The sequence below is a fragment of the Narcine bancroftii genome, chromosome 5 (genome assembly GCF_036971445.1).
Source record: "Narcine bancroftii isolate sNarBan1 chromosome 5, sNarBan1.hap1, whole genome shotgun sequence".
Lineage (NCBI taxonomy): Eukaryota > Metazoa > Chordata > Chondrichthyes > Torpediniformes > Narcinidae > Narcine > Narcine bancroftii.
Genome location: NC_091473.1, coordinates 103,801,134 through 103,816,128, shown reverse-complemented (window position 1 = coordinate 103,816,128; position 14,995 = coordinate 103,801,134). Strand labels below are relative to the sequence as shown.

Here is a 14,995-nt window from a genome sequence, read left to right as displayed (position 1 = left end):
ATAGAACAGCAGCAGCATCCTCGTTTCCCAACAGAGCTGGTGGGGGGGAGGGGGGCAGGAAGTAGTCAACACCACACAGGAAACAGCTAATAATTACACCCATTCTCCTTTGTAAATATCACCTGCAACAATGTATTTCTCTGTTCAGAATGCAATAATTTGCCAGAAGCTGCATCCAAATTTGTTCCAACAAATTTCATGATTTTTACATTGAATTTGGTATTCAGTTGGTATAACTCAGGGGTGGTACAGTTAGTGTAGAGGTTAGCACAATGCTATTACAGTGCAAGCAACGGAAGTTCAAATCTAGCACAATAACATTCTCCCCATGTCTGAAAGGGTTTCTTCCAGGTTCTCTGGTTTCCTCCCACCCTTCAAAATATACTGGGGTTGTAGGTCAATTGGTGTATTTGGGCCAGAAGGGCCTGTTACTGTGCTGTATGCCTAAATTTAAATTTAATATGCCACACACTACTATATCCAGTGCAGGTTTAGTGAATGTCATTTTTTCTGTAATTCTTTCTTCATATATAATTGTTTTCTTTTCTTTCAGTACCACTGTTGTGCCATCCAACATCAGAATTATTAATGGCTACATCACGGTGGAACCTGCCCGTGAACAGTCAGATCAGCTGAAGCATCATCCCAACCTCAACTCGACTGCAACAACCACAGTCCTATCAGCAAATACACTCCTCCCTGGGGTGGCCTGCTTAATCTGGCATCTGTTGTGGCCCTCCTGACACCCTGCACATATATATTCTTGCATCACAACTTGTTCTTTTAATTGAAGAAGAGAAAAATTTTAATGCCATTTCTGGTGTCAGCTGATGGAGCTTCTTGCAGTACACAAAGGAAGTGCCTTTGCCCTCTGCTCAGTAGACCATCAACACCCAATTGCATCATGGTTCTCTGTGATGACATAAAGAGACTAAAGTGAGATTCTGAACCTGGGGCAGCCAAAATGTGACAACATCTTCTTTTTGTAGAAGGATATTTTCCCCATGGTGCTATGGGGCATTGTAAATTTATTCTTGAAAGTTTATATATTCATATGAATAATGTCTATTTATCTCCCCCTTCACCTCCACCCAGGACCGTGAAGAAACCTTTAAGGAGAGGCACCTCGTCCAATCCAATCTCCTGCATTGGTGACTCATTGTGACCTCTTGTACATCGGTGAGACCAAACACAGTTTGGACATTTGCTTTGCCGAGTACCTGCACTCTGTCCATGTGTCCTTGCTGGAACTCCTGGTTGCTAATCATTTAGTCACATCTATCCTCTGCCAGGGTGAAGTCAAGTACAAAGTTGACGAACAGCATGTCATTCTTCAAAGACTGCTTGGAAACTAATAACATAAATATTGAATTCTCCATTCTTAGTTAAACCTCACCTATATCTGGTTCTGCTGTTTCCAGCTCTCCTTTACCTGCTCCCTTCTCACTTTTCCACCTTCTACCCTTACGAGTGGACTCTTCCCCTGTCTCTCCACCTCTCCTATCTTCTACAGCACAGTACCACATAACCTCTTGGTCCCGCTCCCCTCTATATACTTGATATCTCCTGCTCGCACTTCAATCTCCATGCATAGTCCTGACATGAAGGATTGACTAACCATTTCTCTTCATGGATACTGCTTGAATTCTTCTGGCCTCTCTTTAAGAGAAATGGTCTCCCTAAAGTATTAGGTCTACCCACCCAAGATCTCCATTAACCAGCGAGTCCAATCTGTCTCACTTGACCAAGAGCAGCTCAAACCTATTCTGATTATGTACCAAGTGAGCTGGAGGATAAGAAATTAATTCCTGTTCCAAATGAAATAGTTTTGCCTTCAGAAACAGTTATTCAATCTCTTCCTCAATCAACATACTTAAAGCCTTACAAAAGTCTAAGGTTGATATTACAGAGATCCATGGTACAATCCCTTGACAATAGGAATACTGATGCTTGGAAGAATTTTAAGTGGAATGGCCAATCCCAGCAAAGCAAATAAGTCCTATCTTCAGCAGATGTTAGAAACTCCCCAGAAAATGCAGGCCTTCCTATGGAGTCTGAAAATATGCCCTATCCTTTTTAAATGGTACTACATAAAATACTCAGATCGAGCAGAAAACCTGTCCTTTTCTAAACATACTGTTCATTCTGTACATACTGTACTAGTCATTACAATTCCACAGCTTCGAAGTTCACAGGTTGTCCCCTTTCTGTTATGTGGCAATTTTCTTTTAGAACAGTGGTTTTCATCCTTTTATCTGGGTGAAAAGAAAAAATTTGGAAACTACTGTTTTAATCGTACCTAATTTACTCATTAGGTGGACGGTTTCATAACTCCAAAGGAAATGGGCCAGTGACAATTTTTCTCAAGCCAATTATTTAATAACAATTGGATCTAGACCAAGCTTTTCAACCTTCCCTTCCCACTCACATGCCACCTTAAGCAATTCCTTACTAATCACAGAGCACCAATGGTATAGGGATTACTTAAAGTGGTATGTGAGTGGAAAGAAAAAGGTTGAGAACCACTGCTCTAGAATATTTCTCAACTGATGAGTACATTTGTTAACTGGCACCACCAAGTCATAAGACCACAAGGGAGAGGAGTGGAATTAGGCATGAACTTCCTGAACCCTCTGCATGCCAACACATCCTTCCTTCGATAAGGAGCCCCAAACTGCTCCATCACTATTTAACACAGGAAATAGTGGGAGACCTCTTTCCCAGTTCAATGAGTCCTCAAATTGATTTACAGATTTTGTATTAAAAATGTTTTCAGTTTTATTGCATAACTATTTAATGAAAATCCTTACACACAACATAATGGTTCAGCGTTCAGTTTAAATGATGCCAGATTAACTAACTGGGCTTGGGGAAGATCAGAAATTCAAAGGGCAGAAGTGCACAGGATGGGGCTGGGGTAGGCTTTTTCCTCAGAGCCCAGTGCTCAACCAGACAAATCTTATCTATTAGCAGGACATGTCCTTAATTCTCAGCATTGTAAGTCAATGAGTGCACTGGTTTCATGCCAGCACCCAACTGGAACCCAGCTATTCTCTCCTGTTTCACATTCACTTGTTCTGCTCACTGTGCCCCTCATCTTTCATCTTGTAATTTTGTTTTCCAATGTTTTAGTGAGATTAAGATGCATTTTTTAATACTTTTTCAGTACTCTAAGTAGATGGGCAAGCTTTTCTAGCACTGATCTGCGTTACCAGGGACAGGAACGAGTCGAGCGAAGGTTTGGGTGGCCGAGCAGGCTCACCATCATGAAACCTCCTGAACTAGAATGCCCATTGGAACAATGGCAGGTCCACATTGAGTTCTTACAGTCTGGCACCTTGCTTCAGTTGAACATGTTCTTGTCCTCATAACTAAATTAAATTTAAAAATTATATTTGGTTTCTTCCTGCACCACAAATTGAGCAGATGGTGACCCAAGAATTTATTCAGATCTAAATTCCTCCACATGGTCACAATTTAACTCAAATCAGGAGAAGGAATAGAGCATTCTGGCCTCATTAAAACCTCAGCTCTGCTTTCCCATCGATCACTTGATCATCAAGAATATATCTACCTCTGCCTTAAAAACTATTCAAAGACTCTGCTTGTACTTTGCTTTAGGAATAACTTCTTCATAACCATCGGAGAAAAAAATAATCCACTCAAATGGTCACAACTCTACTCTTTTCCCATAAGAAACTTCCTATGCATATCTATCCTGTCAATACTGTTGAGAATGTTATTTTTTTTCAATGAAGTCCACACCTCTAAAGTCTAGCAGATACACGCCGAGCCTGTCCAATCATTCCTCAGTGAATACCGCATCCACTTCATCCATTTAAACCTCGTACTGCTTCCAATGCGTTGATATCATTCTTTTGCTGATGTCATTATTATGCAGAGTACTCCCGATGTGGTCTCACCATTACCCTATATAACTGAAGCAAGCCTCCTTGCTTTTTAATTTAAATTAAGATTTAGAGCTGCAGCACACTAACAGGCCCTTTTGGCCAATGAACCCATTCTGACCAATTACACCTATGTCACAAATTGACCTACTGACCTCATGCATCTTTGGAACATGGGAGAAAAGTGGAGCACACGGTCGCATGGAGAACGTACAAACTCCTTACGAAAAGCAGTGGATTTAAACCCCAGTCGCTAGCTCTCTAATAGCATTGCTTTAACTACTGCACTATCCATGCTGCCTCTTGTATTCAGTTTTCCCAAAAAAGAATTCATGAACTTTTCTAATTACATACTGTGCCTACAAGTAATGCCTTAATCACGATGAATGGCCACTTGGGTGAAGTACAAAAGTGTTTCTGCATCTAATGGATCCCACTCAACTAAGGCCTGGCATGTTTTGGAATAACAGGAGAATTTCACTACAAAAACAAAGTACAATTTCACACCACATGTGCCTTTTTTTTGCTTCCAAGACACAGACTATGATCATCAACATTTGAGTCATTAAGGGCAGCATAGATTCACCTGAGTGTCTGTAACAAAGATAAGTCAGTACCAAAAATTGGTCTGACAACTTTTGCTAACTTCTTCACATGACCAAGCAAAATTAGCTATGGGAGTCAGATGATCAAGGTTGTGAGGTGACCCCGAAAGTTCCTAACAGACCTTTAAGTTGATGATATTCATACCATTTTGTCACCAATTGAGTACTTAATGTTAAACAATTGTCAAGAGGAAAGAAAGTGAATGATGAAGCCATGTGGAAAACTTTACCTATTTCAGCATGTCCAGTTCAGCTAAAAGATCCCTTAGTACAGCAAGGGACATTGAAATGTTTTGATTTGAATGACTTCTGTAGTGAGAAGTCACTGCACTTTTCCCTCCATTTGGTGTCATTCTTTGAAGATTTAACAAGGACTATAACCAACATTGAAAGATCAAGCAAAGGAATGATATGTGCAGTCTTAAGAATTAATTGGTATGCATTAAGTTATTACAGAAACAAAATTGTATTTTTTTCCATCTGTTTTGCCATTCTTGTAACGTCTTGTCACTTTTCTCAGCACACTGTTGTAAAAGATTCTATTAATGTTATTTTGCAAGAAATATTATTTTTTTAGTGTAATGTAATGCTATATTGTAATAAATCAGAATAAGGTATTAGAGTAATTGCATCAATCAAGTCAATTTCTTGCAGAAAATGTCAAGAAGGTGAAAGGAAATGGATTGACTCCATAGCAAGGTGTTAAAGGCAGGATCTTATAAATTTGATTCAATATGTTTATAAATAACTATTATAACTGATTTAAACATTTTGTATTCTAGTAGAAAATCACACAGAAGCTCATTCAGTATTTTTAAGCTATCTATCAATGGCCCTACTTACATGAAAGTGTAGTGTAGTGACTTGTTGGCTTCAGGCATATTTCCTCAAGGCAGTTGCCAGAAGACCACTAGTTTCAGAATAATGCCATCAACGAAAGATTCAAAAAGTAATGAGTCTTGTAAAATGAATCTTAATTTGACTGATATGTTATCAAATTAGTTGATACTAAAAATCATGCCTAAAACATTAACATTTCCACCCACGGAAGCCACTTTGCATTTTTTTTTTGTTTTCAGAAAGTCAAAACTTAGGTGGAAATATTTGATGTCAACGTTTTTACTTTATAATGTTTGAAAATGACATTGTTGGTAGGATTCAGTGCAAAACTATTGGGGATGGCCGAACGACTCCCTCCATGTGGATAGATTGAAATTAACACTCATGTAAATAAGGCCATTTTTGCATTAATCATATGAATGTAGAAGCGTACCAAACCTGAACAAGAATTATTTGATTACAATTTTCATGTGACTGCACTTGTCACGAAATTGTGAATATTTTGGAAAAATAGATAATATAAAGAGTCAATAAATCATTATAATTTCATATCTCCTGAGATTCTCAACTAACTGAGGGAGTGCCTTAAATGAATCTTTTGCTGCCATCTTGGGACAGAAAACAGTAATGACAACAAAGACGAGTTAAACATGAAGACCACAGAAGCAGGAAGCAGTTTCCTTGGCATTACATTGCTTTGATTTTCCAAATGCTCTTTAAGTTGCAATTATGGATAGCTCTCAAATATTATCATCTTGAAAGGAAATCAGAAGTGAAACAAATATCTGAAAAAAGTGTCTTTGGCACTCAGTGTCATATTAGCATTTGTAAGTACCATAATTGACTGGCCAAAGGGAAAACAAATCTCTCTATGACCCCATAACTTGAAAAAAACTGAAGCTCTCAAATTCCTGCAGTTGTGGCTTATCTTGAATACAATTTTTATTTTCTGTACTACGACATGGAATCCTCATCTGCTGTTCAGAGGTAAGTACGTGAAAACAAGAGGGAGACCAAAAAAAAGCAAACTGCTGGAAAAAGAAAACAGTTCAGGTAATATCTGTGGTGGTAAAGAAATGGTCGACATTTTGGGTTCATCATCAAATTAAACAGGAAGCAAAAAATATCACGTACTAGATCCTCTAATCAGTAGATTTAAAGAAACCCATTGATTTGGGCTGAATTCAAAACCAAACTTACTCCAATAAAAGGACGGTACAATAAAAAGTTTTAAATCCCTCCACTTTAATTCCTTGTATGTTGTGGAAAAGATCTTGAGAGATTAACCTTGTATCCTCAATTACAAAATTCCACCTAATACCGAGAAAGTGTTGATCACACTGACAAACCATTTTAGATCTGGTCTTAAAAGATTTGTAAATAGCAGCTGAACATTTGGGCTTTTTAATACTCACAACTCAAGTAAACAATTAGCAAGAGAGTTCAAAATCATTGAAATTATTAAAATACCCCGAGGGAAGATTTGCTCTAACAATTATGCAACATGTGTAACAATTGGTGCGTTGTTTATTTAAGCGGACTTACCAATTTGTTACACACACCTTAAGGAATGTAGCCCTACTTGCTTCTTTGTACTTCAACCACCTGCATTTCTCATTCGTCAGAAAGCGATGCAGCACAGAAACACACCTTTCATCCCACCCAGACTCCACTGACCATCAATTTATATTAATCCCTTTTCAACTTCCAATGTTGATACAAATGTTGGATGGCAGGCTGACAGAAATTAGCAAGGCACTAGAATGCTGTCGCTGGCTTGAGGGATGCTGGCTCTCCGTCCTGTACCTCCTCTCATTGGCCAGCCACCAACAGGCACATGACTTTTCCTGCTTTACGTTGAGGTCGGTTGCCCCTTCACTCATCTCCAGCCCTAGTTCACCCTACACGGTCCGCTGGGCCACCACCCTCTCCTGTCCGCTTGGTTCACAGCATCCTGCTGCTGTGTTCCTCGCTTGGCCGCCATCTTCCTTTGACGTCTTTGCATGGCCTGCTACCAATCAGTTGACTCTCCCTGCTTCTGCCTGTGGCCCCCTGCTCTCGATTCATCCGACTCGTTTCGCTCGAGTCCCAGGATGATCGTCTCCTTTCCCGGACCACTGGTCCCATGCTGCCGCTGCCCTTTCAGGGCGGCTCACACACCACCCTACCGCCTGTCCCCTTTTCAGGTCGGCTCAAGCTCCACTCCACCGTCTCGGAACTTGCCGGTGCTTTGTCACTCTGATGTGCTGGATCCATACCCCGCAACTTCTCCATACTGCCCAGCCCACTGTCCAAAACCCTGCTTTCCTTGAGACCGATTACCGTTGCACTCTGCTTGGTTTGTTGCCTGTTCGCTCTGCCCACCGGTTTCCTGTCCTCCCCCCGCCCCACACCCCCCCCCCTCCACCATCTTTTCACATCCGCGATCTCCAGCCTGTCAACTCTTTTTCAGGTCTGCTTGCACTCCACAATGTTATCTCTTATTTTTAGCAGCTTGTAAATCTGCTTCATCATAACTAGTGTGTTGGCTCTTTTCCCTGCATGGTCTACGTACTAAACAGCCGACTCGCCCTGTTTCAGCCTGCACCCCTTGGCTTAGTTGCCCTCATTCTATTTCATCACACTTCCTGGTTCGCCCTACAAGGTCCGCTGGACGACCATGCCTTCATGTCCGCTTGATCACATCTCTATCGTCTTTACGTCTGCTTGCCGTATCCTCACAGGTCCGCTTGTTCGCCATCAACCCCATTCTGCATCATACAAACTAATGTGCTACCTTTTCACCGCTTCACATCGCCCGGCTACCACCAAACAACTTACTTACCCTGCGGTTGCCATGTTCATCCCACTAATAGGGCATTTACATTGGTATTCACCCCAGCTCAAGTATTGAAATTTGATGAAAATCAGTTTTCAATAGTTCTGCCGATTAGAATGTGAGTAACTTGTGCCCAAGAACAATGAAGTTGATCAAATAGTCAAGTATCTCAATGAGTATCATTCTTTAGTTCCAAACAGCTTCAGAAAACATGTCCACACTCCAACTGCAAACTGAGGCCACTGAATTGTTAGAGTCAGGAAATGTTCGAAGTACATTAAGCAGGTCTGCAACTTTACATTTCGTATTCCAGTATTTTCTGTTTTATTTCAGATTTTTAGCATCTGCATTTCTTTGATTGTTAGTCCACCAAATCACAGCCTCTGCACTCCCTTCTAATCATCCCCAGAGATTCTAAATATTTGCCAGCATTCCAAAATCTGCACAATATCCTACCTCTTTTTCTTGACTGCGTGTTTCTGCAGGCAGTACATTCTTCAGGATCCTGTATTCCCTCATTCACTTGATGGAACCAAGCCACCCAAATCTCTCACAGGTCAACATTCCAAAGAATCCTTTACAAATTTGGTCATTGTTAAGCAATAATAGCAGTCCACTTGTGTTGCAATGATATCTGAAAGATAATGCAATTAATGAGTTTTGGTAGTATGCAAAATCCTTTGTACTTGACCATATAAAATTAACAAAAAATCGTTGCATGAAAATAATATTCAGCAGATGCAAGTATTTCAGGGTATGGGTCAAAATGGTCACATTTGCATCTTCTTTGAAAATATATTAGAGAGCATTTGTCTTCCCCTGCATCATTTGAAACTCAAGAATCCATGAAAATGAGATTTTATTGTTGAACAATAAAATGTTCAGCTAATGGTAGTGGCCCTGTAATAAAAGTGTGAAAAGTTAATGTAACCAGGTGCAAATCAGTCAGTTTATCAATCCCATTGTAAAGTGAATGCATGGTTCTTCTCCAAAACTCATCAATGAAATGGTAAAATAAAATGAATGTTATAGAATCAAAGATGTTTGCAGCATGGAAACCCATTTTGTAAACATTGACTAAAAAGTTACCCTCCACATCTTGCATCATATTTGCCACAGCATATCAAAGGTATTCAACTCACCAAGTTTATGCCAGCTCTCAATCCCACCACCTCCCAGTTATTTCCCTGTAAATTTGTCCATCAATTCTCCTGTCACTGACCTACACTAGGGGTAAATTGCAGTTGCCAAATAACCTTCCAGCAGGTCCCTGGGTTTTGTGGGAGGAAACCAGAACCCTATTTTCTTCTTTGGCTTGGCTTCGCGGACGAAGATTTATGGAGGGGGTAAATGTCCACGTCAGCTGCAGGCTCGTTTGTGGCTGACAAGTCCGATGCGAGACAGGCAGACACGGTTGCAGTGGTTGCAGGGGAAAAATGGTTGGTTGGGGTTGGGTGTTGGGTTTTTCCTCCTTTGCCTTTTGTCAGTGAGGTGGGCTCTGCGGTCTTCTTCAAAGGAGGTTGCTGCCCGCCAAACTGAGGCGCCAAGATGCACGGTTTGAGGAGATATCAGTCCACTGGCGGTGGTCAATGTGGCAGGCACCAAGAGATTTCTTTAGGCAGTCCTTGTACCTTTTCTTTGGTGCACCTCTGTCACGGTGGCCAGTGGAGAGCTCGCCATATAACACGATCTTGGGAAGGCGATGGTCCTCCATTCTGGAGACATGACCCACCCAGCGCAGCTGGATCTTCAGCAGCGTGGACTTGATGCTGTCGACCTCTGCCATCTCGAGTACTTCGATGTTAGGGATGAAAGCGCTCCAATGAATGTTGAGGATGGAGCGGAGACAACGCTGGTGGAAGCGTTCTAGGAGCCGTAGGTGATGCCGGTAGAGGACCCATGATTCGGAGCTGAACAGGAGTGTGGGTATGACAACGGCTCTGTATACTTGTGTATCTTTGAGGTTTTTCAGTTGATTGTTTTTCCAGACTCTTTTGTGTTGTCTTCCAAAGGCGCTATTTGCCTTGGCGAGTCTGTTGTCTATCTCGTTGTCGATCCTTGCATCTGATGAAATGGTGCAGCTCCAAGAAAAGTGCAGAGAACAAAACAAAGGACTCTACATCACCTTTGTTGACCTCACCAAAGCCTTCGACACCGTGAGCAGGAAAGGGCTTTGGCAAATACTAGAGCGCATCGGATACCCACCAAAGTTCCTCAACATGATTATCCAACTGCACGAAAACCAACAAGGTCGGGTCAGATACAGCAATGAGCTCCCTGAACCCTTCTCCATTAACAATGGCGTGAAGCAAGGCTGTGTTCTCACACCAACCCTCTTTTCAATCTTCTTCAGCATGATGCTGAACCAAGCCATGAAAGACCTCAACAATGAAGACGTGGTTTACATCCGGTACCGCACGGATAGCAGTCTCTTCAATCTGAGGCGCCTGCAAGCTCACACCAAGACACAAGAGAAACTTGTCCGTGAACTACTCTTTGCAGACGATGCCGCTTTAGTTGCCCATTCAGAGCCAGCTCTTCAGCGCTTGACGTCCTGTTTTGCGGAAACTGCCAAAATGTTTGGCCTGGAAGTCAGCCTGAAGAAAACGGAGGTCCTCCATCAGCCAGCTCCCCACCATGACTACCACATCTCCATCGGGCACCCAAAACTCAAAACGGTCAACCAGTTTACCTATCTCGGCTGCACCAGAACCCTATACAATTGTGGATAAAGCTCCAGTACATGGTCAGGATTGTGGTGCACTGTTAGACAGAATCAGACACACACAAGGTAAAGACTGAACAACAGGTTTTAATCCACAAAAACCTCCAGGGAGTTAGGCTGGCTGTGGCTGCAGCAACTCAGTGTGAGGCCTTGGGAGGCCGGCACAGGCTTATATCCCGGAAGGTGATTGACACCCGACTGGGTGGGGCTTGATCCATTCAGGCCGATTGATTGGCAGCCGGCCAGGTTTTGTCCTGTCCCCTTACACTCCTGCAGGTACAGAGGTTGCCCCCTGCAGTAGGCTGGTGGTGTACCACCACAAGGATTGAAACCAGGTTGCTGGAACAGAGGCAACCCAACCCATTTTCCTGCTGGTGTAAATGACTGCAGTTCAAATGCAGAAATAGGTATTTTCAAGATTTACTGATTGTTTCTAGCTCACCTAATCTAGGAACATAGGTTCCAGGAACACACTGCCTTCGCCTTAAGAGCAATTTCTCTTTTTTCTAAACATATCTTTTATTCTTGTGTACAGTTATCGATAAGTAGAAAGTCTGTCTGACCTGCAGGAAAAAAGAATCACATGGTTGTATGTAATGTGATCTATGTACCCTGAATATAAATTTAAACTTTGAACACAACAAGAGTATAGGAAAGAGGGCCTGTGAGTGTTTCCTGATTAAAACACTGGAGGCTGAGCCCCCAGCAGCCAACTCCCAAACCAGATACTAAATCTGGAAACATCTTGATCTGCAGAATTTGGGCCACATTGTAAAATACATTGTATGTTGCAAATATTTTTATTAGATGATAAACTAGAAGGTCAATTTTTAAATTATGTTGGAATCCTGATATTGGAGATGTGCTTGGGGCTGCAGAAATGCAAGGTTGGCAAAATAAAAGCATCTTTGTTATTTTGACCTGATATAAAAAATATCCAAATTGACAAATTAAGGTGACACAGTTCACAATATATACATATCCATTTTGCAAAGGATCATATGCAAAACTTTAAGCTCCACTAAATCAAATTCTTGCAACATTATATATTGTCATTATACATCACTGTTTCTAGTGAACTAAAAGATATATCCCAATTGGAGTTCACAGTGGAAGAAGAAACTATCCAATCTCTGTCACCTCCTACCCAGAATCAAGCTCACTACCATTTATTTATCATTTTAGAGTATGCAGGTACCACTTGCACAGAGGCCAAGTTCCAAACAGTTGACCACTTCTCTTAACAAACATGCTTTATGTTAATTGTTGAGAAGACAAAGGCTGTCAACGAATCTATCCCCAGTCCAGTCACTGGGTTTGCGTAGAGTTAGCACAATGCTGTACAGTACCAGCAATCAGGATTCAAATCCCATGCTGTCTGACATGCTCTCCCCGTGTCTGTGTGGGTTTTCCCTCATACTAGGGTTTAGGTGCCTCAGATTGAAGAGACTGCCATCCGTGCGGTACCGGATGTAAACAGCGTCTTCATTGTTGGGGTCTTTCATGGCTTGGTTCAGCATCATGCTGAAGAAGATTGAAAAGAGGGTTGGTGCGAGAACACAGCCTTGCTTCACGCCTTTGTTAATGGAGAAGGGTTCAGAGAGCTCATTGCTGTATCTGACCCGACCTTGTTGGTTTTCGTGCAGTTGGATAATCATGTTGAGGAACTTTGGGCGACATCCGATGTGCTCTAGTATTTGCCAAAGCCCTTTCCTGCTCACGGTGTCGAAGGCTTTGGTGAGGTCAACAAAGGTGATGTAGAGTCCTTTGTTTTGTTCTCTGCACTTTTCTTGGAGCTGTCTGAGGGCAAAGACCATGTCAGTAGTTCCTCTGTTTGCGCGAAAGCCGCACTGTGATTCTGGGAGAATATTCTCGGCGACACTAGGTATTATTCTATTTAGTAGAATCCTAGCGAAGATTTTGGCTGCAATGGAGAGCAACGTGATTCCCCTGTAGTTTGAGCAGTCTGATTTCTCGCCTTTGTTTTTGTACAGGGTGATGATGGTGGCATCACGAAGATACTGAGGCAGTTTACCTTGGTCCCAACAAAGCTTGAAAAACTCATGCAGTTTGGCTCACACCAAGACACAAGAGAAACTTGTCCATGAACTACTCTTTGCAGACGATGCCGCTTTAGTTGCCCATTCAGAGCCAGCTCTTCAGCGCTTGACATCCTGCTTTGCGGAAACTGCCAAAATGTTTGGCCTGGAAGTCAGCCTGAAGAAAACTGAGGTCCTCCATCAGCCAGCTCCCCACCATGACTACCAGCCCCCCCACATCTCCATCGGGCACCCAAAACTCAAAACGGTCAACCAGTTTACCTATCTCAGCTGCAACATTTCATCAGATGCAAGGATCGACAATGAGATAGACAACAGACTCGCCAAGGCAAATAGTGCCTTTGGAAGACTACACAAAAGAGTCTGGAAAAACAACCAACTGAAAAACCTCACAAAGATAAGTATATACAGAGCCGTTGTCATACCCACACTCCTGTTCGGCTCCGAATCATGGGTCCTCTACCGGCACCACCTAGGGCTCCTAGAACGCTTCCACCAGCGTTGTCTCCGCTCCATCCTCAACATCCATTGGAGCGCTTACATCCCTAACGTCGAAGCACTCGAGATGGCAGAGGTCGACAGCATCGAGTCCACGCTGCTGAAGATCCAGCTGCGCTGGATGGGTCACGTCTCCAGAATGGAGGACCATCGCCTTCCCAAGATCGTGTTATATGGCGAGCTCTCCACTGGCCACCGTGACAGAGGTGCACCAAAGAAAAGGTACAAGGACTGCCTAAAGAAATCTCTTGGTGCCTGCCACATTGACCACCGCCAGTGGGCTGATAACACCTCAAACCGTGCATCTTGGCGCCTCACAGTTTGGCGGGCAGCAACCTCCTTTGAAGAAGACCGCAGAGCCCACCTCACTGACAAAAGGCAAAGGAGGAAACACCCAACACCCAACCCCAACCCACCAATTTTCCCCTGCAACCGCTGCAATCGTGTCTGCCTGTCCCGCATCGGACTGGTCAGCCACAAACGAGCCTGCAGCTGACGTGGACTTTTTACCCCCTCCATAAATCTTCGTCCGCGAAGCCAAGCCAAAGAAGAAAGAAGAGGGTTTAGGTCAATTAGATGGCCCGGACTCGTGGGCCGAAAGAGCCTGTTACTGTGTTGTATTTCAAAATCTTTTTACAAGTCTAAATTTATATTTCCCCCTAACATTTCTACATTTTTTTGAATTCTCAGTCTCCAGACATTGTTCACACTGGGAGAAATAGTACATCTGAAATGTATAGACCTCAAGCTAGTCACTCCTATGATAGCTTTCGACTTTACAGCAACATTTTAATACCACTGTACTATGAGCTGCACAAATTTATTTGTTCTTAACCATCTACACTGTTAATATATACCTAGACTCTACAGTACTGAACTCCCTATGACTGGCAATGATACCTTTTCTTCCCTCATCCTGTTCCCTTTCATGCTTCTTGATATCCAGATGGAGAGAACTACATGGGTTTAACAGTCCTAACCTTTTCTGCGAGAAATTATATTAGTTCCAAACTTTCACAAGCTTCCTCTTGAAAGTTTTCCACAACATAGGTTAACTTTCAAAGAGATGTTTTCAATGTAATTACACCAATCACCTCTCAGCATAAAAATGGTTTCACCCTGCTTGAGAACTTTTATACATCATCTACTAGTGTCCTTATAGAATCACAAGTAGAAAAGATAGTATAGTTACAGCATATAAAAAGGCCAATAAGCTCATAAGCCTGTTCTAGATTATTGTAGGAGCACTAGTCAGGCATTATTCTGTGTTACTTTTCCTAAAATACTTAACTAATCCCCTATTGAAGCCTCAACTATATGTGCAATCATTAACCTCTCTAGCAATACATTACAATTCTTAACTGCTCATTTTTTCCCCCAGAACTATTAAATTGAAGCAAATCACTCCATCAAAATGTTTCTCAATTGAAACTCCCTTCCTACATCAATTTTCTAAATAAAAGAATTAGTCCACTGTCTTGTTGATTAGCTAGCCAAGTTCTCCAAAATGTTTTTTAATATTTCTGCTTCTCTTAATCTAT

At 42.1% G+C, this 14,995-nt stretch overlaps 1 protein-coding gene across 1 annotated transcript in view; it reads left to right on the top strand.

Annotated features, from left to right (window-relative positions):
• LOC138763805 (metalloprotease TIKI2-like) overlaps positions 1–5,874 on the top strand; it is a 445,092-nt gene extending 439,218 nt beyond the window's left edge. Inside the window, 1 exon segment of the mRNA XM_069938567.1 lies at positions 554–5,874. Coding sequence (XP_069794668.1) covers positions 554–743 — 190 coding nt within the window. The 3' untranslated portion in view covers positions 744–5,874.
• The last annotated feature ends 9,121 nt before the right edge of the window (positions 5,875–14,995 follow it).